The sequence below is a fragment of the Plecotus auritus genome (genome assembly GCF_963455305.1).
Source record: "Plecotus auritus genome assembly, chromosome: 5".
Lineage (NCBI taxonomy): Eukaryota > Metazoa > Chordata > Mammalia > Chiroptera > Vespertilionidae > Plecotus > Plecotus auritus.
In genome coordinates this window covers 46,831,173-46,851,854 of record NC_137776.1, presented here as the reverse complement: position 1 = coordinate 46,851,854, position 20,682 = coordinate 46,831,173, and the positions used below count along the sequence as shown (strand labels likewise).

The following is a 20,682-nucleotide window of genomic DNA, read 5'->3' as shown; positions in this document are numbered from 1 at the left end:
TGGTCAGGTTTCTCAATCTCTCTATACTTGCTTTGCATTCCTTAAAATAATAAAGGCATCTACTTGAAAGGCTGTTGGGAATCTTAAGTGTAACTGGCATGTAGTTAAGTGTTCAGTAAGTGTTGATGATACTGCCTACTAATACAACACTTTAGGCACATGAACTACCTGCCACTGTCCTATCTCATGATGTTTTCTCAGTTCCCTGTTCCTTTACACATCAACTCTCTCACCCTCAGCAGTGAAGAATTATCCTTAACAAATGTTATGGTATGCTAGCAGGAAAAAAAAAAAAAGTCAAATTCTACTTATCATATTAACATATAAACTGACCTGTGGTTGTAGCTATGTTTTCTGGGGTTCTGTAGTACTACTTTAGACTTGGCAACATGATGCAATTTTTGGTTTTGGTTTCAATACGAGCCACTGTATTTACTCCACCAAAATTTTTATGTATGTTTAAAAATAGATGCTAAAGTGGTGCTAAAATATATTGCTATAACAATATTATATAGTTAACAAAATTAGAAGGCAAGGCAAAAACAACAGCAGTTGAAGCTTATTATCCTAAGAAAAGCACACAGTTGTCATCTTGAGAACTGTTTCCATTTATTAACTACAACAATTTGGTGGAGATGATATTTTCTGAGATAAAATGTAGCAGAATGGAAAAATTAACGGAAGCAATATTTTCAAAGATTTCTAAAGATTCACAAATATAGCTTGTACAGTCATATGTGGAACAGGCACAAACTTTCAAGTCAATGTGTCTATTTCTACTACTTGGCTGTTATAAGAATTGGGCATACTCTGTATTTCTCCAACTGCCCTATCTGTACAATGGTCATGATAATACCTGTTTCAAAAATATTTGTAAAATTTTCATATAAGGTTCATCTATTCTATTAACATCTCACTAATTTGTAAGCTCAAGGATGCCTGCCACATAGCAGGAACTCAATAATCATGGTGGTTTGCTACATATGTCTTTTGGTTTGGTACAGAAAAAGCTAAGTCAATGCCATGTAATAAGAGGATAGGGGTGAACAGACAAAAGAAATATAGCACAATTTAAAAGGTAACAATCTAGATACATAAAAGCCTAAGCAACCAGACTATGACGCGCACTGACCACCAGGGGGTAGACGCTCAACCCATGTGCTGCCCCCTGGTGGACAGTGCACTCCCATAGCAGGAGCACTGCTTAGCTGACAGACAGCGGGCTCACGGCTGGGGAGCGCAGATGCAGCAGCGCAAGCCTCTCCCACAGACACTCCCCCTACACACCTGAGCAGGGGCAGCAGCGGCAGGCGTGTGGGGCCGGGATGAGCGGGAGCTGCATGGTGCCCAGCTCAGGCTCGGGCTCCTCCCTGGCTGCCTGCCACTTCACGCACTACTTCGTGCTGTGCAGGATTGACACGGACAGCAGGCTGGAGCCCGACGAGCTGGCAGGTAAAACGTTGGGCTGCGGTGGTGCAGAGGTACACTTATCCCTGTAGGCCAAGCCAAGGGACCCCACCGGTGCACGAATCTGTGCACCGGGCCTCTAGTTTTAAATATAAATTACGTATGAAAAGTACTACTGACCTTCATATTTCAAACATCCAGATATGCTCTTTGGAAAAAGTTTTCTGGAAAATCATTTTTAAAAAGTTAAAGAAAATGTTGATAATCATCCAGAATTATTAATGACTACCCCTTAATCTACACCCCCCCCCCCCAAATCACTGGTTTATTATAAAGTATATGATTCAGGAAAATCCAGATAGGAGAGATGCACAGAGCAAAGTATGGGGAAAAGCATGGAGCTCCCATGTCCTCTGCAGGCACTCCATGCTCCCTGGATCTGCACAAATTCACCAACTCAGATGCCCCCCTCTTGATTTTCATGACAAATATTGAAAGCATTGAAAAGGTACCTTTTGTGTCTTTATTAGGAAATGCAACTCTTATTTATCTCTCTGCTAGCTTACCTCATTCCTAAGCTCAAATGCAGATCACTTAAACCAATGATGAAAATGCTTCATTTTAGTAAAAATTCAACTTTAAGGCCAAAATAATATGGTGTCAAATGGGCCATCTTGGGATTTGTCTGAAGATCCAATGAAGTAATATAAATTGAAACACTGTAAAGTTTTCACAAATGTAGGTTATTATTATTCTTAGTATCAGTTCAATCTACTTCTTTGAGGCCATACATCAAGGGATTTAAAAATATATATATTTTTTATTGATTTCAGAGAAGAAGGGAGAGGAAGAGAAAAACATCAAAAACTCTATTAGTGAGAGAGAATCACTGATTGGCTGCCTCTTGCACACTCCCTCCTGGGGATTAAGCCCACAACTCAGGCATGTGTACTGACCAGGAATCAAACCCTGACCTCCTGGTTCATAGGTTGACACTCAACTACTGAGCAACACAGCCCAGGCCATCAGGGATTTTGAAAAGAAAAATGCTTTGAGTGATATTGTGGATCAGCAAGTTTCTAGACAAGTATGAAAAAAAAAAAAAAAGATGAAATTCAAACTAAATCTATATAATTACAAATATGACTTTAAAGGTTGCTTAAAACACAGCAATAGAAATATAAGATTAATTATAGCAAACTAGAAAATAAATGACAGTCATTCTTAAAACCCCAAATTAGATTTTAGAACAAATTTAGGATATGTTTTAATATATATTTAACCACAATGTATGTGAATAAGAATTACAAGTTCTTTTCAAGTGGGTGTCTTCACATTTTCTTCTCTTTGATGCTCCATCGGACTTGACTTGGCGTTTGCTGTTCCCTCTCCCTGAACTGAGCTTCCCTCAAATTCTCTCATAGTGCACTCCCTAACTTCACAAAGGCCTTCTTTGACCACCCTAACTAAAATAGCACCCCCTTACCCTGCTTTATTTTCATTCATCATCCTAATCATTTACTGACACTATATTAAATATTTGGTTGTTGGTCATTTATAATGCCATGAGACTGACTATATGTCTTATGGGGGGGGTGCTTTTTCTGTTCACTACTTAGAACGATATATGACACACAGAGGGATCAATGATTGTTTGCTTAGAAAAGGATAAAGAAAGCATAGTACATACCTCCTCAGTGAGCTCATGTCTTCATAAGGAACATTGAAAGTTAATTTCTCTTCTTGATAAAACATTAAAAAGAATGAACAAAAACCAATGTGCAGCCCTGAACTTATAGACAGGGTGTGCTAAAAGTTCCTAAGTCAGTTATTTTGGAACACATTTTTAAGCAGAATTTAAAAATTGGTGACAAAAACGGTCACAGATACCACAATATGTCTCACCCAAATTGCACTATTTCTACTACCTTGTGAATTAAGGAGCCTTTCGAGGGTGTTTCATAAGCTAATGTTTTTGATAGGGAAATGCTTTCTAGTTCAGTTAGAATAAGGAAATATAATAGTTGGAAAAATGTAACTAGTATGAAATATAGATATGCCAATGCTACAAATAGGTTTTATTACCACTTTGTTCTCAATCCAGCCAGAGCAACAACTGTGTCCACTATGAGAAAACAGGAAGTCATAGTGAGATCCAGAAAAGACTTATTTTCAAGGGGTAGAGATATGAGAGAGAAAATAAGAGTAGGGGGGAAAACCAGGTCTTATCTCCAACCCAACCAGAGAAGTTGCTCATAAATTGGGTATTTGCAACCTTGGGAATACTCTGTATAGTTCCACAGTTAGAAAAAAACCTGATCATGACAAAGCTATATATGAGGTTTGAGGAGGTACTAAAATATATGCATGGACATCTTTTTATGAAATTGCTATAATCCAATTCATTAAAATCACAAAATTCTAGCACTGGAATGAAACCTTAGAAGTGATCTCCTTTAATTCCTTACCTGACCTTCACTGCCTTACCTCCAACATATATAAACTCAAAAAATACAGAAACAGATGCAGGAGATCACAATGTAACTGTTTTAAAAGGCTTTTTAAAGAATACACAACTGTTTCATAAAATTATGCTATTGTAACAATTAAAGAATGATGTACTCTAATGAAAGTCAAGGAATGACGATAAAACCCTCTAAGTTGCAAATGGTGAAGTCATAGGGCCCAATCTGAGAGCGAGATGGGGCAAAGTCACGTGGAAAATGGTGGTATCAAGGAAGTCTTGTTGTTACTGCTACTGCACAATAGAGATGGCTCTCAGCTGCTTGTTTTGTTTTGGAGGACAACCGTTTCAAAGCATGAAATTACAGTTGTAAAAATACAACTGACCCTAGAACATGGGTGTGAACTGTACAGGTCCACTTATATGTGGATTATTTTCAATAAGTATACAGTCAGCCCTTCATTTCCCATTCACAGATTCAACAAACTATGGATTGAAAACAATTTTTGATTTGAGGTTGGAAAATCCATGGGTCTGGAGGTCCAACTGTATGCATTGTTCTTCACCATTCTATTTTAAGGGATGTGAGCATCTGCAGGCGTCCTGGAAGCAAACCCCCATGGATACTGAGGGGCAACTATAGTTAATTTGGGGGGAGTCAAAAGCTCTATCAAATTTTCACTGCATGATGGGGAGGGAGGTTGGCACCTCTAACCCTGGTGTTGCTCAAGGGTCAACTGTATATAGATGATGCATTTTATTCCTTTATCCATATATTAGAAGGAAAACCAGAAATTATTTATAATCCTAATTCAGCCCTGGCCAGGTAGCTCAGTTACTTGTCCCAGTACGCCAAGACTGCAGTTTTGATCCCCAGTCAGGGCACATACAAGAATCAACCAATGAATGTATAAATAAGTGGAACAACAAATTGATATCCCCCACCACCACCTCTCTGTAAAAAAAAAAAAAAAAAAAAAAAAAAAAAAAAAATTAAAAAATCCTAACTCATAGTGCATATACCATTTCAAAGTTTTATTATAATACGAATTAAAAAGCAAATGTAATTTAAAAATATCCAGTAGCCTAAACAAGAAATTATAATATAGAGAAAGGGTCTTAAAGGTTTTCTTTTTAGATTCATTTATAACTTACCTTAGTAAACCTAAAAATATCTTGCATAGGAGTTACTGATTTAATCAATCCCATATTTTAAAAAAGGTAATCACTCAATTTAGAATTCCAGAATACCCCTGACCTGCCCTATCACCCTCTTACTGTCTGCCAAAGAAGCAAATAAGCACTCATCCTCACAAAGAAATTACCACTAAAAAGTATTTAATTTATGAAAAAACTTACAAATTAAAGCTTATAAAATGTAGTTCCACTAAAAACCTCCTCATATGTTAAAATAAACCTACCAAAATTATGTTATAACTAGAGGCCCAGTGCACAGATTCGTGCACCACTGGGGTCCCTCGGCCTGCCTGGCCTGTGCCCTCTTGCAATCTGGGACCCCTTGGGGGATGTTAGACTGACGGTTTTGGCCTGTCCCCCAGAGGCCAGGCTGAGGGACCCCACCGGTGCACGAATCCATGCACTGGGCCTCTAGTATGCATATAAGATCCTTGGTTAATCAATTCCCGCCCTCCCCCCACCCCCTTCCCTCTGAGATTCATCAGTCTGTTCCATGTTTCCATGCCTGTGCGTTGAGCATCTGCCCCTGGTGGTCAGTGCACGTCATAGCTACTGGTTGAACGGTTGAATGGTCACTTAGGCTTTTATTTATATAGATTTCAAGTAGGTGAAACACACTCAGAATTAATAACGTATTCCCACAGCCTTCATAACGTTAGGTATGTCAACATGAAGCTACACAAACCCGTCCTCCCCCAATTTTGTGAACTATAGTGATAAAAAATAGAAATTATAAACCCAAAGAAACATTGCATGGATATTTCAGAACCTTTACTATGCCAGACTAGTGGATGTTAAAATGAAACATTTAAAAAATCTTATACATGTGAATCTTTATGTAATATCCTGAACACTTTATATGAAAGTGAACCTAATTTCACATCTACTTAAGAAGCCCCCTGAACTAAAATAAATAACTTATTTAAAAATAATCATTCCCATTTTATTTGTTTCGAGTAAATCAAATATATAACAATGTGATTATATAAAAAAGCAGCATGTGTTAAATTTCTAGCTTCAATGAATAATCTTGTCAGAAATTCATGACTCCTTAAAATCATTTTACAGAAATAGTTTTATATTTATAGATATATTGTATATATCTATAGATAAATGTACATATAAAATTAGGTAAAAAACGGACATACTTTCCCCTTCACACATAGTTGCTGAAATATAGTACTTGCAATTCTTATAAATGGTTCAAGAAATGAAGAAAATATTAGATTTATTCTACAATTCTCCCACTAACCCAGCACATAATGTAAAGTATCACCAAACTATTTTTAGTTATTGTGTACAAATTATGTGGAAAACTAACAAAGACAGAAAAGTGGACATGGAGAGACTGAATTATAGTATAATAAGAATTAATAAAACCTTTTTCTTTTAAAATTGCATTTGGTGAGCCTGACACACAGCCCCTGATTATACAACAGCTTAAAAGACTTTACTAATATTTGTCCACCTATTCTAAATCAATTTCAACACTCAGATTAACTGACTCATATAATACTAGAGGCCCGATGCATGAAATTCGTGCAAGAGTAGGCCTTCGCAGCCACAGCGGCTGCCTGGATAACCTCCCTCACAGCCGCGGCAGCTGCTTGGATTCCGCGGCTGCAGCCCTGGCTTTGTCTGGAAGGATGTCTGGTCTAATTAGCATATTACACTTTTATTATTATAGACTAGAGGCCCGGTGCAAGAAATTCGTGCACAGGTAGGGTCCCTAGGCCTGGCCGGTGATCAGGGCTGATCGGGGCCTTCCGGCTGCCGGCCGGGGCCTCCCTTCCACAGCTGCCAGCTGCTGGCTTGTGCCTCCCTTCCCCGGCTGCCAGCTGCTGGCTGGGGCCTCCCTTCCCCGGCTGCCAGCTGCTGGCTGGGGCCTCCCTTCCCCGGCTGCCAGCTGGGGTCTTCTTTTGTTCCGTGCCGCCCCCTGATGGTCAGCGCACGTCATAGCAAGTGATCAAACTCCTGGTCTCCCGGTCGAACTCCTGAGGGGACAATTTGCGTGTGCCCCCTGGACGCAGCATCCAGCCTCATGGAGGGGCTGACAGGCCCAGACACTCCAACAGCGGTGAATCCAGCCTTGCCGCAGGACCCCCGCGGCCCCCGGCTAGGCTAACAGGCCCGGATACTCCAGCAGCAGGAGAGTGGCAAGCCTGGATCTGCCGCTGGAGGGGGCGGATCCAGTCTTGCCGCTTGGTCCCTGCGACCCCCAGCCGGGCCGACAGGCCCAGATACTCCAGCAGCAGCGGAGTGGTGAGGCTCCCACGGCCCCTGGCCAGGCTGACAGGCCCGGACACTCCAGCAGCGGCGAAGCAGCCCCAGCGGCCCCTGGCCAGGCAGACAGGCCCAGACACTCCAGCAGCAGTGGATCGGTGAGGCTAGATCCAGCCTCACCACTTGGTCCCCGTGACCCCCGGCCAGGCCGACAGGCCCAGACACTCCAGCAGCGGCAGAGCGGCGAGGCTGGATCTGCCCCCTCTAGCGGCGGATCCAGTCTCAACACTGGGCTCCCGCAGCCCCCGGCCAGGCCCGGACACTCCAGCAGTGCCACCTTTGTTGCATTAATTTGCATACTTGCTTCTGATTGGCTGGTGGGCATAGCAGAGTGACGGTCAATTTGCATGTTTCTTTTTTATTAGTGTAGATTAGAAGTCCAGTGCACGAAATCGTGCAGGAAGGGCCCCTAGGGCCTAGCCTCCTGCGATCAGGGCCATCTTCTGCCCGTATGCCTGTCAGCAGGCCAAATGCCGCCTCCACCGCGTCAGGCTGTTGGGATCACCAGCTCATCCCCAGCTGCGCGTTCCATCAGCGGCCGGCCCAGCGCACAAGCATGGAGGTGAGGTCGCTGGCACCTGCTTTCCCGCAGGCCTGAGCCCCCAAGCAGCTGGGGATGAGCTGGTGATCCCAACTGCCTGACAGCCAGCCCAGTCCTCCTGCCACCCACCCCCATTCACCATCACTGATCCATCGGAGCCTGCAGGTTGGAGGCAGGGACCAAGAGGTCAGCCATTCAGCCCACTCACCAGTCCCCAGTCCCGCCCAGCCCCACCCCACTCATGGGCCACAGGGGAAAGGTGCTCAATGCACCTCAGGGTGACCAGTCATTTGCTTGTCCTGGTCGTCACGGACACTGGCTTTTTATATACATAGATTAGTTAAAGGGTAATATTCAGTGACCACAAGCCCACCTAGGACATATATAAATGTGTATTATACACACATACCAAACCTAAATATCAGTTATATTTTCCAGTTGAGTAAGATCATGTAGTTAAAAAATAATAAAATAAATTATCCTTTATCAATAATTTTTAAGAAAGATGGGGGCAAAAGAATACAACATTGAAACATAATTGGAAGCCACATAGGTGTACAAAATACATAGTTCCCCTTATCCACAGTTTCGATTAACAGCAATAAACCTCCAAGCAAAAATATTAAATGGAAAAATGCCAGAAAAAAAAATTCACAAGTTTTAAAGTGTGTACTTCTCTGAGTAGTGTGATAAAATCTCACACTATCCTGCTCACCTGCCCCAGACATGTATCATCCCTTTGTCCAGTATCTCCAAGCTGTATACCCTACCTGCCCATTGTCACTTAGTAGCCATCTCGGTTATCAGTTTGACTGTCTCAGTATTGCAAAGCTTGTGTTCGAGTAACCCTTACTTTACTTAATAGTAGCTCCAAATCACAAGACTAGTGATGCTGTCAATTCAGATATGTCAAAGAGGAGCTGTAAAGTGCTTCCTTTAAGTGAAAAGGTGAGTACAGTACAATAAAATATTTTCAGAGAAAGACTACATTCACATAACTTTTATTACAGTATGTGATTTATAAATTAAACTTTATCAGAGAGAATGTACATTTACCCTATGTATGTAGGGTAAAAATAGTATATATAGGGTTTGATACTATCTGCAATTTCAGGTATCCATTGGGGGGTATTGGAATGCATATCCAGCTGATAAGGGGAGGACTACTATATCTAAAATTAGTTTTACAGATTTCATAATTGGATGGAATATACCACTAACAGAACAGCAAAGATGCAAAGATTGAAATTTAAACCCTAATTAAGCAAAGGTTTCAGAGTTCTAATGTCCTATACCTGCTTGACACCATGACTCAGTAGCAATCTCAAATGAAAATTAATACTGCATATAATATCATCTTAATTATATAAGTAACACTGTTTTTTTTTTTTTTTAAAAAAAGAAATCCTCAAGTGTTCAAAAATCATTGGCTCCCACCAACGAAAAACAATTACTTCTGTATAGTTTTATTCATTCAAAGAACAGTAATTTGTAATAATAAAAAAAAACTCTTTCTGTGGATTCCCTTACATCTTGATTACTGTCATCTGATCATAACACAACTGTAACTCTGCTATCATGTCAGCTTCTCTTCAGGGGATAGGTCTTAAATCAACAGATAGACTAATTCAACATTGTTAAAACCAGAGAGTAGATGCTTGGAGCCATTCCAGTTTTCGCATCTTTCAAAGGGTCAATACACCTACTCACTAACACAATAGATTTTATCTTTCAAAATGTGTCCCTCTTTTCTAAGACTGAAAAATAACATTCCATTTAAATTTAAAGTGAACTTTAGTAATTAAATTGTTCATTACTTCTGAACACACTAAAATACAGTTTTAATCGTTCTCTTGTGGCCAAAATCACAAACCCTAACTCTTCTTTCCCGACCATTTAAAATAGTTTTCTAGACCTAAAAGACCCAGGAAAATATTTATTGCTGCTTCCTGCATCAGTCTTAATTTGCTTCAGTAGCATTACATAATAATCTTAAAAAGCAAAATCTTTTCTTTTTGCTAAGGGAGCAGCTAATGCAAGTGAAGCTTAGATATAAACATTACCAAAAACAAAACAAAACAAAACAAAAACAACCAAGATGCTAGCAAAAATTAAAAGGCTTTAGTAGTGAAAATGTATTTTAACTATTTACATCTGCTTGCAGTGTTATAAATGATGAAAACCTAGTGTTCATATCCTTCATAATAAAAATTTATTCTGCACTTTAATACAATGGCTATGTTGCATAAACAGAAGATTTAAAGCTGTAGCAGAGTGGGTGAATGAAAGGCAAATGGCAATCTTTCTGGCTCCAGTAGATGCCATTCCCTATCACACAATGTTTCCCACTCATAAATACATGACAAATACTTCCTCAATCATTTTTTACGAGCAGGGATGCACAGGGGGTAGTCAATGGCTAGCCTGAGGGAAAATAGGAACAGCAGGCGGCAGAAACTGTACAGAAAATGGCTATGTGGTAAATTCTCTTCTGGAACATCACTCAGTTACCCAGTCTTTGATCTTTCAGCTACAATTACACTAAACTTCCACAAGAGCTAACCCCCTCTACCCCCCCAAACTTACACACAACCCAAACCAGATCATTAATTATACATAAAATCTAAAATTTGGTTTTATAAATAGGATCATCCATACCTCTATATTTTTATAAATTAAAATTTGCTATTTAGACAAGAGTTAGTTTACTTTCAATTGGCTATAATCATATCATCATCACAACTGGTCTCACAAAAAAACATGGGGTGTCTGGCGACAGCTAAATCACAGACTGGCGTCTCCCAAGCAGTCTGTCTACCATTAGGGTATGGGAAATAGTATTTACTATACAATTAGAGCCAGGGAGTTCTACCTGTAATCATCCAAATACAGGTGTGAGAAGCCCCTTTGGGCAAGGAAACTGACTCATCCCTTTTCATGGACACTTTGATGTCAGTATTGTTTCACGGAACCTCAGGAAACCTTGCCATTTATACCATAATGAGAAGATTTATTAACTAAGGTCAAGTAATAAATTTAAAATTCTTTCCCAAAGGTAACAATTTTTAACACATTAATCATCAAATTTATAAGAATTTGAAACAAGACACAACTGTTTATTTTAAATTTATCTATTGGAGGACACTGACCAGTGAAAACGAAATTTTCATGTTAAGTTTATGCTTTCTAGAATATTACCAATAAAGAGGTCAAATTCAACTTTCTATCAGGAACACAAAATGTCTTATAGTAATATTAACAGGACATTTTTAGTTGCAGTAATTTCACAGAATTTATTCTAATGATTTATTGGAGTTAACCATCTGACATTAATTATTGTTTTGGCTTCCAGTCTATGAATGTTTATTTTTCAGTTTAAAGCTTCTCACTCTTTGATATCATATGGAAATGAGAATTTTTAATGGAAAATTGAAACCATGTGCATCTAAGTACTTAATGAAGTACAGGAAAAAACTGACAATATATTTTAGGGGAATTTAGATATTTTGCTGTGGATAGTTTTGATTTGTTTGTATAAAATACTGAGAGCCCAGAGAGGCAAGTCAAAGCAAGTATTATGCCAAATGCGTATATGTCCACATGTTATATGAAAATATGGATTTTTTGAAGTTATTAGTGAATGAAAGGAAACTTTGCACATTTTGGTTGCATGTCAAAAATTATAATCAATACCTGGATGCATAGTTTTTAACTTCGCCACACTTTTAAAGTATTTGAAACATATATTTGGTCCTCCTCCTGCCCCACAGTTGTTTTTATTCTAAATTAAAAATAACTTTTTTAAAGCATTCAATCTGGATTTTAAAATTTATGTCCAACTGTAATCCCAAGTAGATATTTTAAAGTCACATATCAACACAGCTAAAATTCCTAGCTTAAAAAATGTTATTGCTCCAACTACATTTATTCTCATTTTGCAAAGAAAACAAATAATGATGTCTATTAAATTTAAATTTGAAAAGTAAATATGTATGATTCAATATTACATAATTTAGTTTTTTAGTTCTCTCAGTGTAAATCAATTAAAATATTTATCTCAGAATTTAAAGCTTTCTCATCCATTTTAAATTTTTTAATAAGAAGAAAAAAAATTAAAATCCAACATAGCAGTATGTACATATGTATGTGTTTGTGTACAGATATGATATGTCTGGATACCTGGGGAGGAAAAACTTACCATTTGTTTTTCTTTCTAATGTAATCTTTTTCAGAAAGATTAACCAAGTAGACCATTGGTTTTGAAGTCAGAAATAAGTATTTATTCAGCACTTCAATCTAAAGTGAGAAACAGAAAAATAATCCCTTTTAAAACTTGATAACTATTTAACTCTGTATAAACAAGCAGCCTTTTGCATTTTTATAAATCTTGTTTCTAAAAGATTAGTTATTATAAAATATCAGGAACAGGGAAAAAGAATTAATAAGCCTGGGAATAAGCAATCATTGACAGAACTAAAGTTGAACTAGAAATAATAATTAGTGTAAAATAATGACAACTCTAATTTGTTCTCTAAGAAATGAAAGCAAAGGCAATAATAAATGGCATAATATTTATAACTTACCTCTTTGTCATTCCAATCATGATAGAAGCGAACAGGTTTCTTTTGATCTATAACCCAGGATTTGACTTTGCACATTATGTCCTATACACAATTGAGAAAAAAAGTAAATACAAGAAGAATACTAAGCATTTAGATTAAAATACAACTAAATACTAAAATTAAAGGGGGAACTAAGACACACAGATAATTATTTTCAGTATCTCATTATAAAACTAAATAACAATGAAACATTGTGGCATTAAAATATTAATATATAAAATGTGAAATACTAGCAAAATTAGTAAAGGTCTTAAAGTTTTTAAGACAATTCAACTATTAAAGGCAGTAATATTTCAACATTACCAAGTAATGCCACTTGCAAGATAAACATACTATTAGGAAATTTGGGGGGGGGGAACGACACTAGAGAGAGACTGAATTATAATTTCTTTCTTAAAAAGAAAACCAAACAAATAGATGAACTTGAATCTATTATTGATAACCCTTTTTAATATGAATTAATTTTTTGCCAACACCTTCTCCCTGCCCACTTCTCCTGTCCCCACTCCAACAATCCCCCTCCAACCTGCCAAAGCCTCCATTACACAATGGCAAGAGCCCTGCACTGGTGACCTCCAACCAGCTGCATTCACTTTCAGAACATCTCTCTCTGCTGGAAATCTAAAGGCCTTTTAGTTAGCAAGCTAGTGTGCATTCAGAAGGAGTAACTGCAGGAAGAGCCCAATGTGCTTTGTTTCTCTGGCCTTTCTTCACAGAAAGATTAATCATCTGTGAAATGGAAACGGCAAACAGCAAGTGACACAAACTGAACCCTTCAAGCCTTTCCTCATCAGTTTTGTGGTTCTGAATCTAAAAGCTGCGTGTGGCAAGGTTCCCCTTACAGGCAGGTGTTAATAAAAGGCTCTAGGGTCTGAAAGGTCAAACTTAGCTCTTCCAGAAGAAGTGCATTTGAGAGTCATCTGTTTTTTGTTGTTGTTAAAGATAATTTATGGATGTTTAAAACATGCAATTTTAAAAATTGTTTGTAATACACAATTATTAGTAATAGGTTTTTTTAATTTTCATCGATGCATTTTCCTTTACCATAAATCAGTTATTCTTCTATAAATATCCACTTATATAAATTACCTCAATATTAGTATATCTTCCTTCCAAATCTTGCTGTTAATAACAGAAAAAATAAGGAAAAAGTCCTATATCCTTAGATCCTGATTTGAAACACACCAGGAAAAGGACTTCCCACAGATTTTAACAAGGAAGGGGCAAGCTAAAAACTTTTAATGAAATCTAACATGCTCTGCTTAAGAATAATCACTTTTACTCTTCTATAACTGAATTTCACTCATAAATGTTTAAAAGTGGCTAATGTAACACCATTTCCTACAAGGAGAAGATCAAAGTGCTATATTACAAATGCATTATGATTAAAAAAGCCCTGTGCAGCCTTGCTATTAACTGTTCTTTAAACCCTAAAAGGCTTCCCATAGATCTCACTTGGCACTGCATATACAACCTTTGACAAGTAATGTAGACCATTTTTATTCATTGCCTAAAATTGTAGGCAATTATGTGCGTCACACTGGCCACCTGCAAATTCTGAATGCCTGCTCCAGTTGTCAGTGTAAAAAACTAATGTCGGAGGGGATTAATCTAGGGGGAGAGAGTCCTCTTTAATGGCTCCAGCAGGTGAAATGGCCCAGCTGGTTACTATGATGAGTGGCCAGAACAGCTTATGTAGAGATACGCAACAAGATTATACAATAGAAGAAAACAGTGGTGCCATCTTATATTTGGTTTCATTAGTTTTTTTCAATTAAAGAAAGAAAAGAGAAGAAAATAGACAAAAGAAAGCCAAACCAAAAATAAGGAAATTAAATTTTAATTATATAAAAAATATAAAATACTTTTGTAACTATAAACATTTTTAAAAATGAATGGGATTCAATAAATGCTGGATGCCAGTGAAGGAATTCCAGTATATCTCTCTCATTTTAAATTAACTAGACCATCACTTCAGACATAAAAGTCTTATCACAAATGCTTTTTGGCACTCCCCAACCCTTACACCTAAATAACTGTATTATAAATTAGAAGCACTCAAATTTTAAAGAGAACTAACTCATAACTAAAGTTCCCAAATAGTGTATTAATTAAAGCCACATTGAAATCTTTTTAGAAAATTTGTCACTATCTTTGAACAGTTGAAAATAAAAATACCTTAAAATTTAAGGTATTTTATTTTGTACTCAGTTCTCTCTTAATTATTCCCACAAAATATTTAATAGCCAGGAAAAGACAGATTAGTAAAAGATGTCAGTTTTACTAAAGACAAAATATAGATTGATCAGATAAGATTATGTTACATAAGTGATCATTATATGGTACAGTTGCAATGAATTGTTTTTCTTACTTTAAGTAAAAATTAATTTTAGCAAGAAATTAAAAGATATTATGTTCCTTATCCAAAAAAACCTTCTAATTAGATGAAAGAAAACATTTGGACTTATTTGTATATAATACTTAATGGATTGACTGAATTTTTTTTCTTATGCTTGTATATATAAAATTATGGTTAGAACAAGAAAGGGTTCCAGTTCAGTGAATTTCGTTAACTGAAAAAATAACCTAGTACATACCTAACTTACTTTTAACAAATAGAATACGGTAAGTACATAAAATAAAACATTTTAATGATTGACGACTCAGAAGTTATTTTAGGATTTTGTATTTCTTTAGTAACATCGTGATGTAGAAATACAGATATAGGAGGCCTGTTTTGATAACTGTAGCAAATTCCTCATTTTCAAAATAAATTCTGTACATGATAGAGATTATACAAAAATTCCTGGCCATTTGAACTTTCTGGTTACATGGCAGTGATATGAGTATACTATTTCTAGAGTTAACAGCTTAATGATAAGTGTGGAAATAAATCCCAGGTCTACCACTCACCAGGTCTGTGACCTATTACTTCATTGATAAAATTCAGATGGGGATACTATCTACCCTCCTAGGGGTTGCTGTGATGATCAAAAGAGATAATGCATATAAGGTGTTTAGTGCAGTTTTTGGCACAGAGTAAGTTCTCAGTCAATGTGAGTTGTGGCATTGTTATTATGATTGTTGAAAGATTAAATGCTAGTGATCTACAAAATGGCAATATATTTCTTTGGGTACTCCTTTAAAGCAAATAAGTATACATCTTCTACAAATGAACAATTGTTGAGTAGTCCTTTTTTCCAAATCACTGAAGGTTACCAACAATCCTGGCTTTCTCAGTGACCTCAATGCAGGTTTCTAGTCTTAACATTCTACAAGAATTAGCTAGCTTTTTTTGAACTATCTTTTAACTGCAAAGAAACTTAATACAAACACACCTCAGATATCTTGCTCTTCTACTTTGACTCTTCTTACCAAGAACCTCGTATTTCACTTTAAAAATGCTCTATGTTTTATGCATTTTATATTGTTGTTAATAGCATCTGTAATGTATTTAGAGTTAGGGAGGATGTGTGACTTGCCTAAATTCCCATAGCCAGTAAGTGGCATAGCTGAGACTAAAATTCAGGTCTAAGTGATGCGAAATTCAAGTTCTGTCCTATCACCTTGGCCTATTTGTCTTCCTTACTGCCTAATTGCTCCTTGTTTAGCCTAGCAACTCCCAAAGTTGCTATTCAAAGTCTTCATTCTCATTCCAAGGTCATCAGAGAAATTCGATATTCTTACTTTTTGGGTACAATCTGTCAATCCATGTATCACAAAAATAATATTTTTCTCTGCATAAAATAACACAACCCAGTTATTTACTAGACTTTCCAAGAGTAATTACTAGTCTTCTCTATTTTGATATTCTTCAGTTTCCATAGCAGAAATTATTCATCTGTAATCCATAGAATCAGGGGTTCCCTCACCCTGAAATTGTATTTTTTTAAATATATTTTTTATTGATTTCAGAGAGGGAGAGGGAGAAATAGAAACATCAATGATGAAAGAGACTCATTGATCAGCTGCCTCCTATACACCCCTACTGGGGATTGAGCCCGCAACCTGGGCATGTGCCCCTTGACGGGAATCAAACATGGGACCCTTCAGTCCACAGGTCAATGTTCTATCCATTGACCCAAACCAACTAGGGCTAAAACTGTATTTAAAGTTCTCTGTTTATGTGCCTTTGAAGGATGATGGCGCATTTCTTTCAAATGCTTTTAAAAGTGATTTATTATCCAAAAAATCAAGAACAAAGGTTGTAAGTGATTCTGTGGCAATACTCAAATGCAACAACAGCCAATAAAGTAAATGTTCCAGGTCCATGGACTCCCAGACCGGAGGTTCAGACACTGACCTAAAACTTGCTTCAGCCAGACCCTGCACTCGATTTTCATCTATTCTGATCAACACTGTGCAGATAAAAATTCTACATTTATCTAACATAATTCCAGTTAAATCCCAATAGGGATGTTGGAGAACATTACAAATTGAATATATCATTATTCTGAAAGAATGACTTGTGTGAGAGTATAAAAATGTTTAGAGAGAAAAATGTGTCCTGCTTTACTATATATTAAAATAAACCACAATGCACAATGAAATACTATGCTGCTGTAAAAAAGAAGGAATTCTTACCATTTGCAGCAGCATGGATGGAACTGGAGAGCATTATGCTAAGTGAAATAAGCCAGTCAGAGAAAGAAAAATACCACATGATCTCACTCATTTATGGATAATAAAGAACATTATAACCTGATGAACAAAAAGATAGATACAGAGGCAGAGAAGCATCGAATAGACTGTCAAATTACAGCAGGAAGGCTGGGGGTGGGGGAGGGAGATCAACCGAAGGACTTGTATGCATGCATATAAGCATAACCAATGGACGCAAGACACTGGCGGGGGAGTGGGGGGGAGTGAGGGCATGTGCCAGGGGGTAGTGGAGGACAGGGGAAGGTCAATGGGGGGAAAAAAAGAAGACATATGTACTACTATTTGTAATACTTTAAACAATAAAAGAAAAAATATATACACATATATATTAAAAAAATATATATAATATATATTCAAAAAATAAATAAAAAGACTAAAAAAATAAAATAAAATAAACCACAAAGCTACAGTAATTAGAACAGTGTGATACTAGCACCAGAAGAGAGGTATAAATTAGAAACAACCTTTGCCCTGGCTGGGTAGCTCAGGTGGTTAGAGCATCATCTTGATATGTCAAGGTTGTGGGTTCAATTGCCAGTCACAGCACATACAAGAAGCAAACAATGGATGTATAAAATAAGTGGAACAACAAATCAACGCTTTTTTCTCTCTCTCAAATCAATTTTTTAAAAGATAGAAACAACCTGAAAACCCATAAATTGGAGATTTGCTAATAAATTATGGAATATTCTTAGAACAGTTTTTATCCATTAAGACAAGATATATCTGTATATACATTCACATGCGAAAATGTCCAAAATACATTGCTTAGTGAAAAAAGTAAGTTCAGAACAACAGAATAAGTTTAAGAATATGAATTTTATCATCAAAAAGATTTGGGTTTAAGCCCTGGCTCTGCCAGTTTCTAACTGTGTAACTTTGGGGCTGCTACTTAACATAAGTTTGTTTCTATAAAACTGGTAATAACCCCAATTTAAAATATGATGATTATAAGAATTAAATGAGAAAATACATGTAAAGTAGCTGCCACAGTTCAATAGACATTAAGTATTACTATTTATGGCAGAACACATAATATGATTCCATTTGTGGTTTTGAAACTATATGTAATTAAGTATAAGTAAATGTACTCAAATAATGAAACTGGATAGGAGCCATATCAAATTGTCAACAACAGAAACCTCTAGAAGACTGGATTCCAGAGGACTCTCCTTTTCTGCCTTCTTTTTAAAAAACTACAATGCCGTTTTTATTTTTAATCAGTATATTATCTTTAAAATAGGAAAAAAATAAGGGTGTATTAATAGGATGAGGGTAAAGGAAGGACTTCATCTATTCTCTGCCCACCATCTGTAATCCTAAAATTTGATGGCTAAATGGATAGACTTGGCATTTTATCAAGGTGACTCACTCTTATTCTGTGATAATTACAGCCTCCAAGCCTGATACTTTGCTCTAGCCAAACCCATTACCCTAATACCCGATGGTGGCACTCAGATGAGCTGACCTGTGCTGGCTGGGTGGCTTTAACACAGCACAGCCAACAATGCATTCAGATTAGAAAAATGGCAGCAAGGCCTCCAGCTCAAAATAGTCTGGCTAGAAAGTCCACTAATACAGCTTTCTCCTGCTCCAGCCCAAGTATCCCCTTTAAATATTCCAAATTGAGACAAGACCAAGCTGGGCTTTCTCTCATGAAATAGACCTCCATTGTATATTCTAAGTTAAGATTTAGGATCTGCCTGAATCAGAATATTAAGCATTTGTTGCTCTACTAGATGAATGTTGCTGTTTATAGAGACCAGAGAACTGATCCCTGACTCTTCCTCTTTCTACAGGAAAGGTAGCTAGTAATGAGTTTATGGGGATACTAACATCCTATTTTTAATTTTCTCCATCTGTGTTTGGTTGGCTATAGGCAAAGAGAAAGTAGACAGGTGGGAATATCCAGAAAAGTATGCCTTTAGTGTATGCACCATAGCATCAGTTCTTATATGAGTTAATTTCCCTTAGGATGTACATGCATAGATGGATCTAAAGTAGTCTGGCCTCAAATGAGTCTAATTCTTGTGACACTTGCCTCAAACACAATACATTCTTTTGTGTTATCCTGGAAGTCTTAAACAGTGTTGCACTTCTGAACTGCTGTCCTCAAATAACAGTGAGCACTGAGGACTTACAATGTACAGCTGTTCATTTTACACAGTATATTAAATACATTATCCAACATGGTGCTTTACTCCCAGTATTCTCCTAAAGGAATCTGACTCAGTCCACATAGTCTCCTGGCCAGAACTAGTGGGCACTTGACCTAAGAAGTGGTCTCGTTAAAAACACACACACTCAATAACTCAAAATTATATATGGAATGTATCCACAAAATGTACCCTTTGATTTATCTATTAAAGTGCTTTCTTTGTGTGTGTTTTTTAGAAATGGAAAAAAAAAAAAAACACACACACACACACACACACACACACACACACCCTTGATGTGATAAATAAGCCGACTCTAAGTAAGCAGAAGTAACGAAGATGCAGGAATCAGGAACAAAAGCAATATATAAAACAGCAGATGAACGGCAGAGCACCACCAGAGAAACGCACAGTGCTGTCCTGGGATGACTTAGAATTCAACTCCAAAAGGCCTGACTATACCCTATTTCCTGCTCTTGAATATTTTTGGATTTCCTTCTCACCTTGTATTTTAAAAATAAAAATTCATTTCTTAAAACAGTCTAAGCTGAGTTTCACAACAACAACAAAAGTCCCCAATTAAAAAATACAATAACTCTTCTGAGATTCAGTGACTCAAGATTTACGTCTAGCAGATCATACTTATTTGTTCACATGATGTAATAGGTTTTTTAATTTTCATCGATGCATTTTCCTTTACCATAAATCAGTTCTTCTATAACTATCCACTTATATAAATTACCTCGATATTTAGTATATCTTCCTTCCAAATCTTGTTACCAACAGAAAAATAAGGAAAAAGTCCTATATTCTTAGATGCTGATTTGAAACACTCCAGGAAAAGGACTTTTCACAAATTTTAACAAGGAAGGGGCAAGCTAACAATTTGTAATGAAATCTAACATGTTATGCTTAAGAATAATCACTTTTACTCTGCTGTAAGTGAATTTCACTCATAAAAGTTTAAAAGTGGCTAATGTAACACCATTTCCTACAAGGAGAAGATCAAAGTGCTATATTACAAATGCATTATGATTAAACACAATGATTTGGTTAAAATAATTACTATAAACCAAGAAAGTAAAATATCTTATGCAGTGTTACAATTAATCCTGGTCAATTATGCTTACACTAGAGGCACGGTGCATGAAATTCATGCATGGGTAGGGTCCCTAGGCCTGGCCAGCGATCAGGGCCAATCAGGGCCTTCTGGCTGCCAGCCGGGGCCTTCCTTTGCTCTGTGCCACCCCCTGGTGGTCAATGCACGCCATAGTGAGTGATCGAACTCCCGGTCTCCTGGTTGAACTCCCGAGGGGACACTTTACATATTAGCCTTTTATATATATGTAT

At 37.1% G+C, this 20,682-nt stretch overlaps 1 protein-coding gene across 2 annotated transcripts in view; it reads right to left on the bottom strand.

Annotated features, from left to right (window-relative positions):
• OLA1 (Obg like ATPase 1) overlaps positions 1 to 20,682 on the bottom strand; it is a 142,459-nt gene that overhangs the window by 36,733 nt on the left and 85,044 nt on the right. For both annotated transcript variants that reach the window (XM_080671450.1, XM_080671451.1), the window contains exons 6-7: positions 12,476 to 12,556; positions 12,091 to 12,188 (exon numbers count right to left, since the gene is read on the bottom strand). In XM_080671450.1, the coding sequence (XP_080527576.1) occupies positions 12,091 to 12,188; positions 12,476 to 12,556 (179 nt within the window). The remainder of the gene's footprint in view (positions 1 to 12,090; positions 12,189 to 12,475; positions 12,557 to 20,682) is intronic.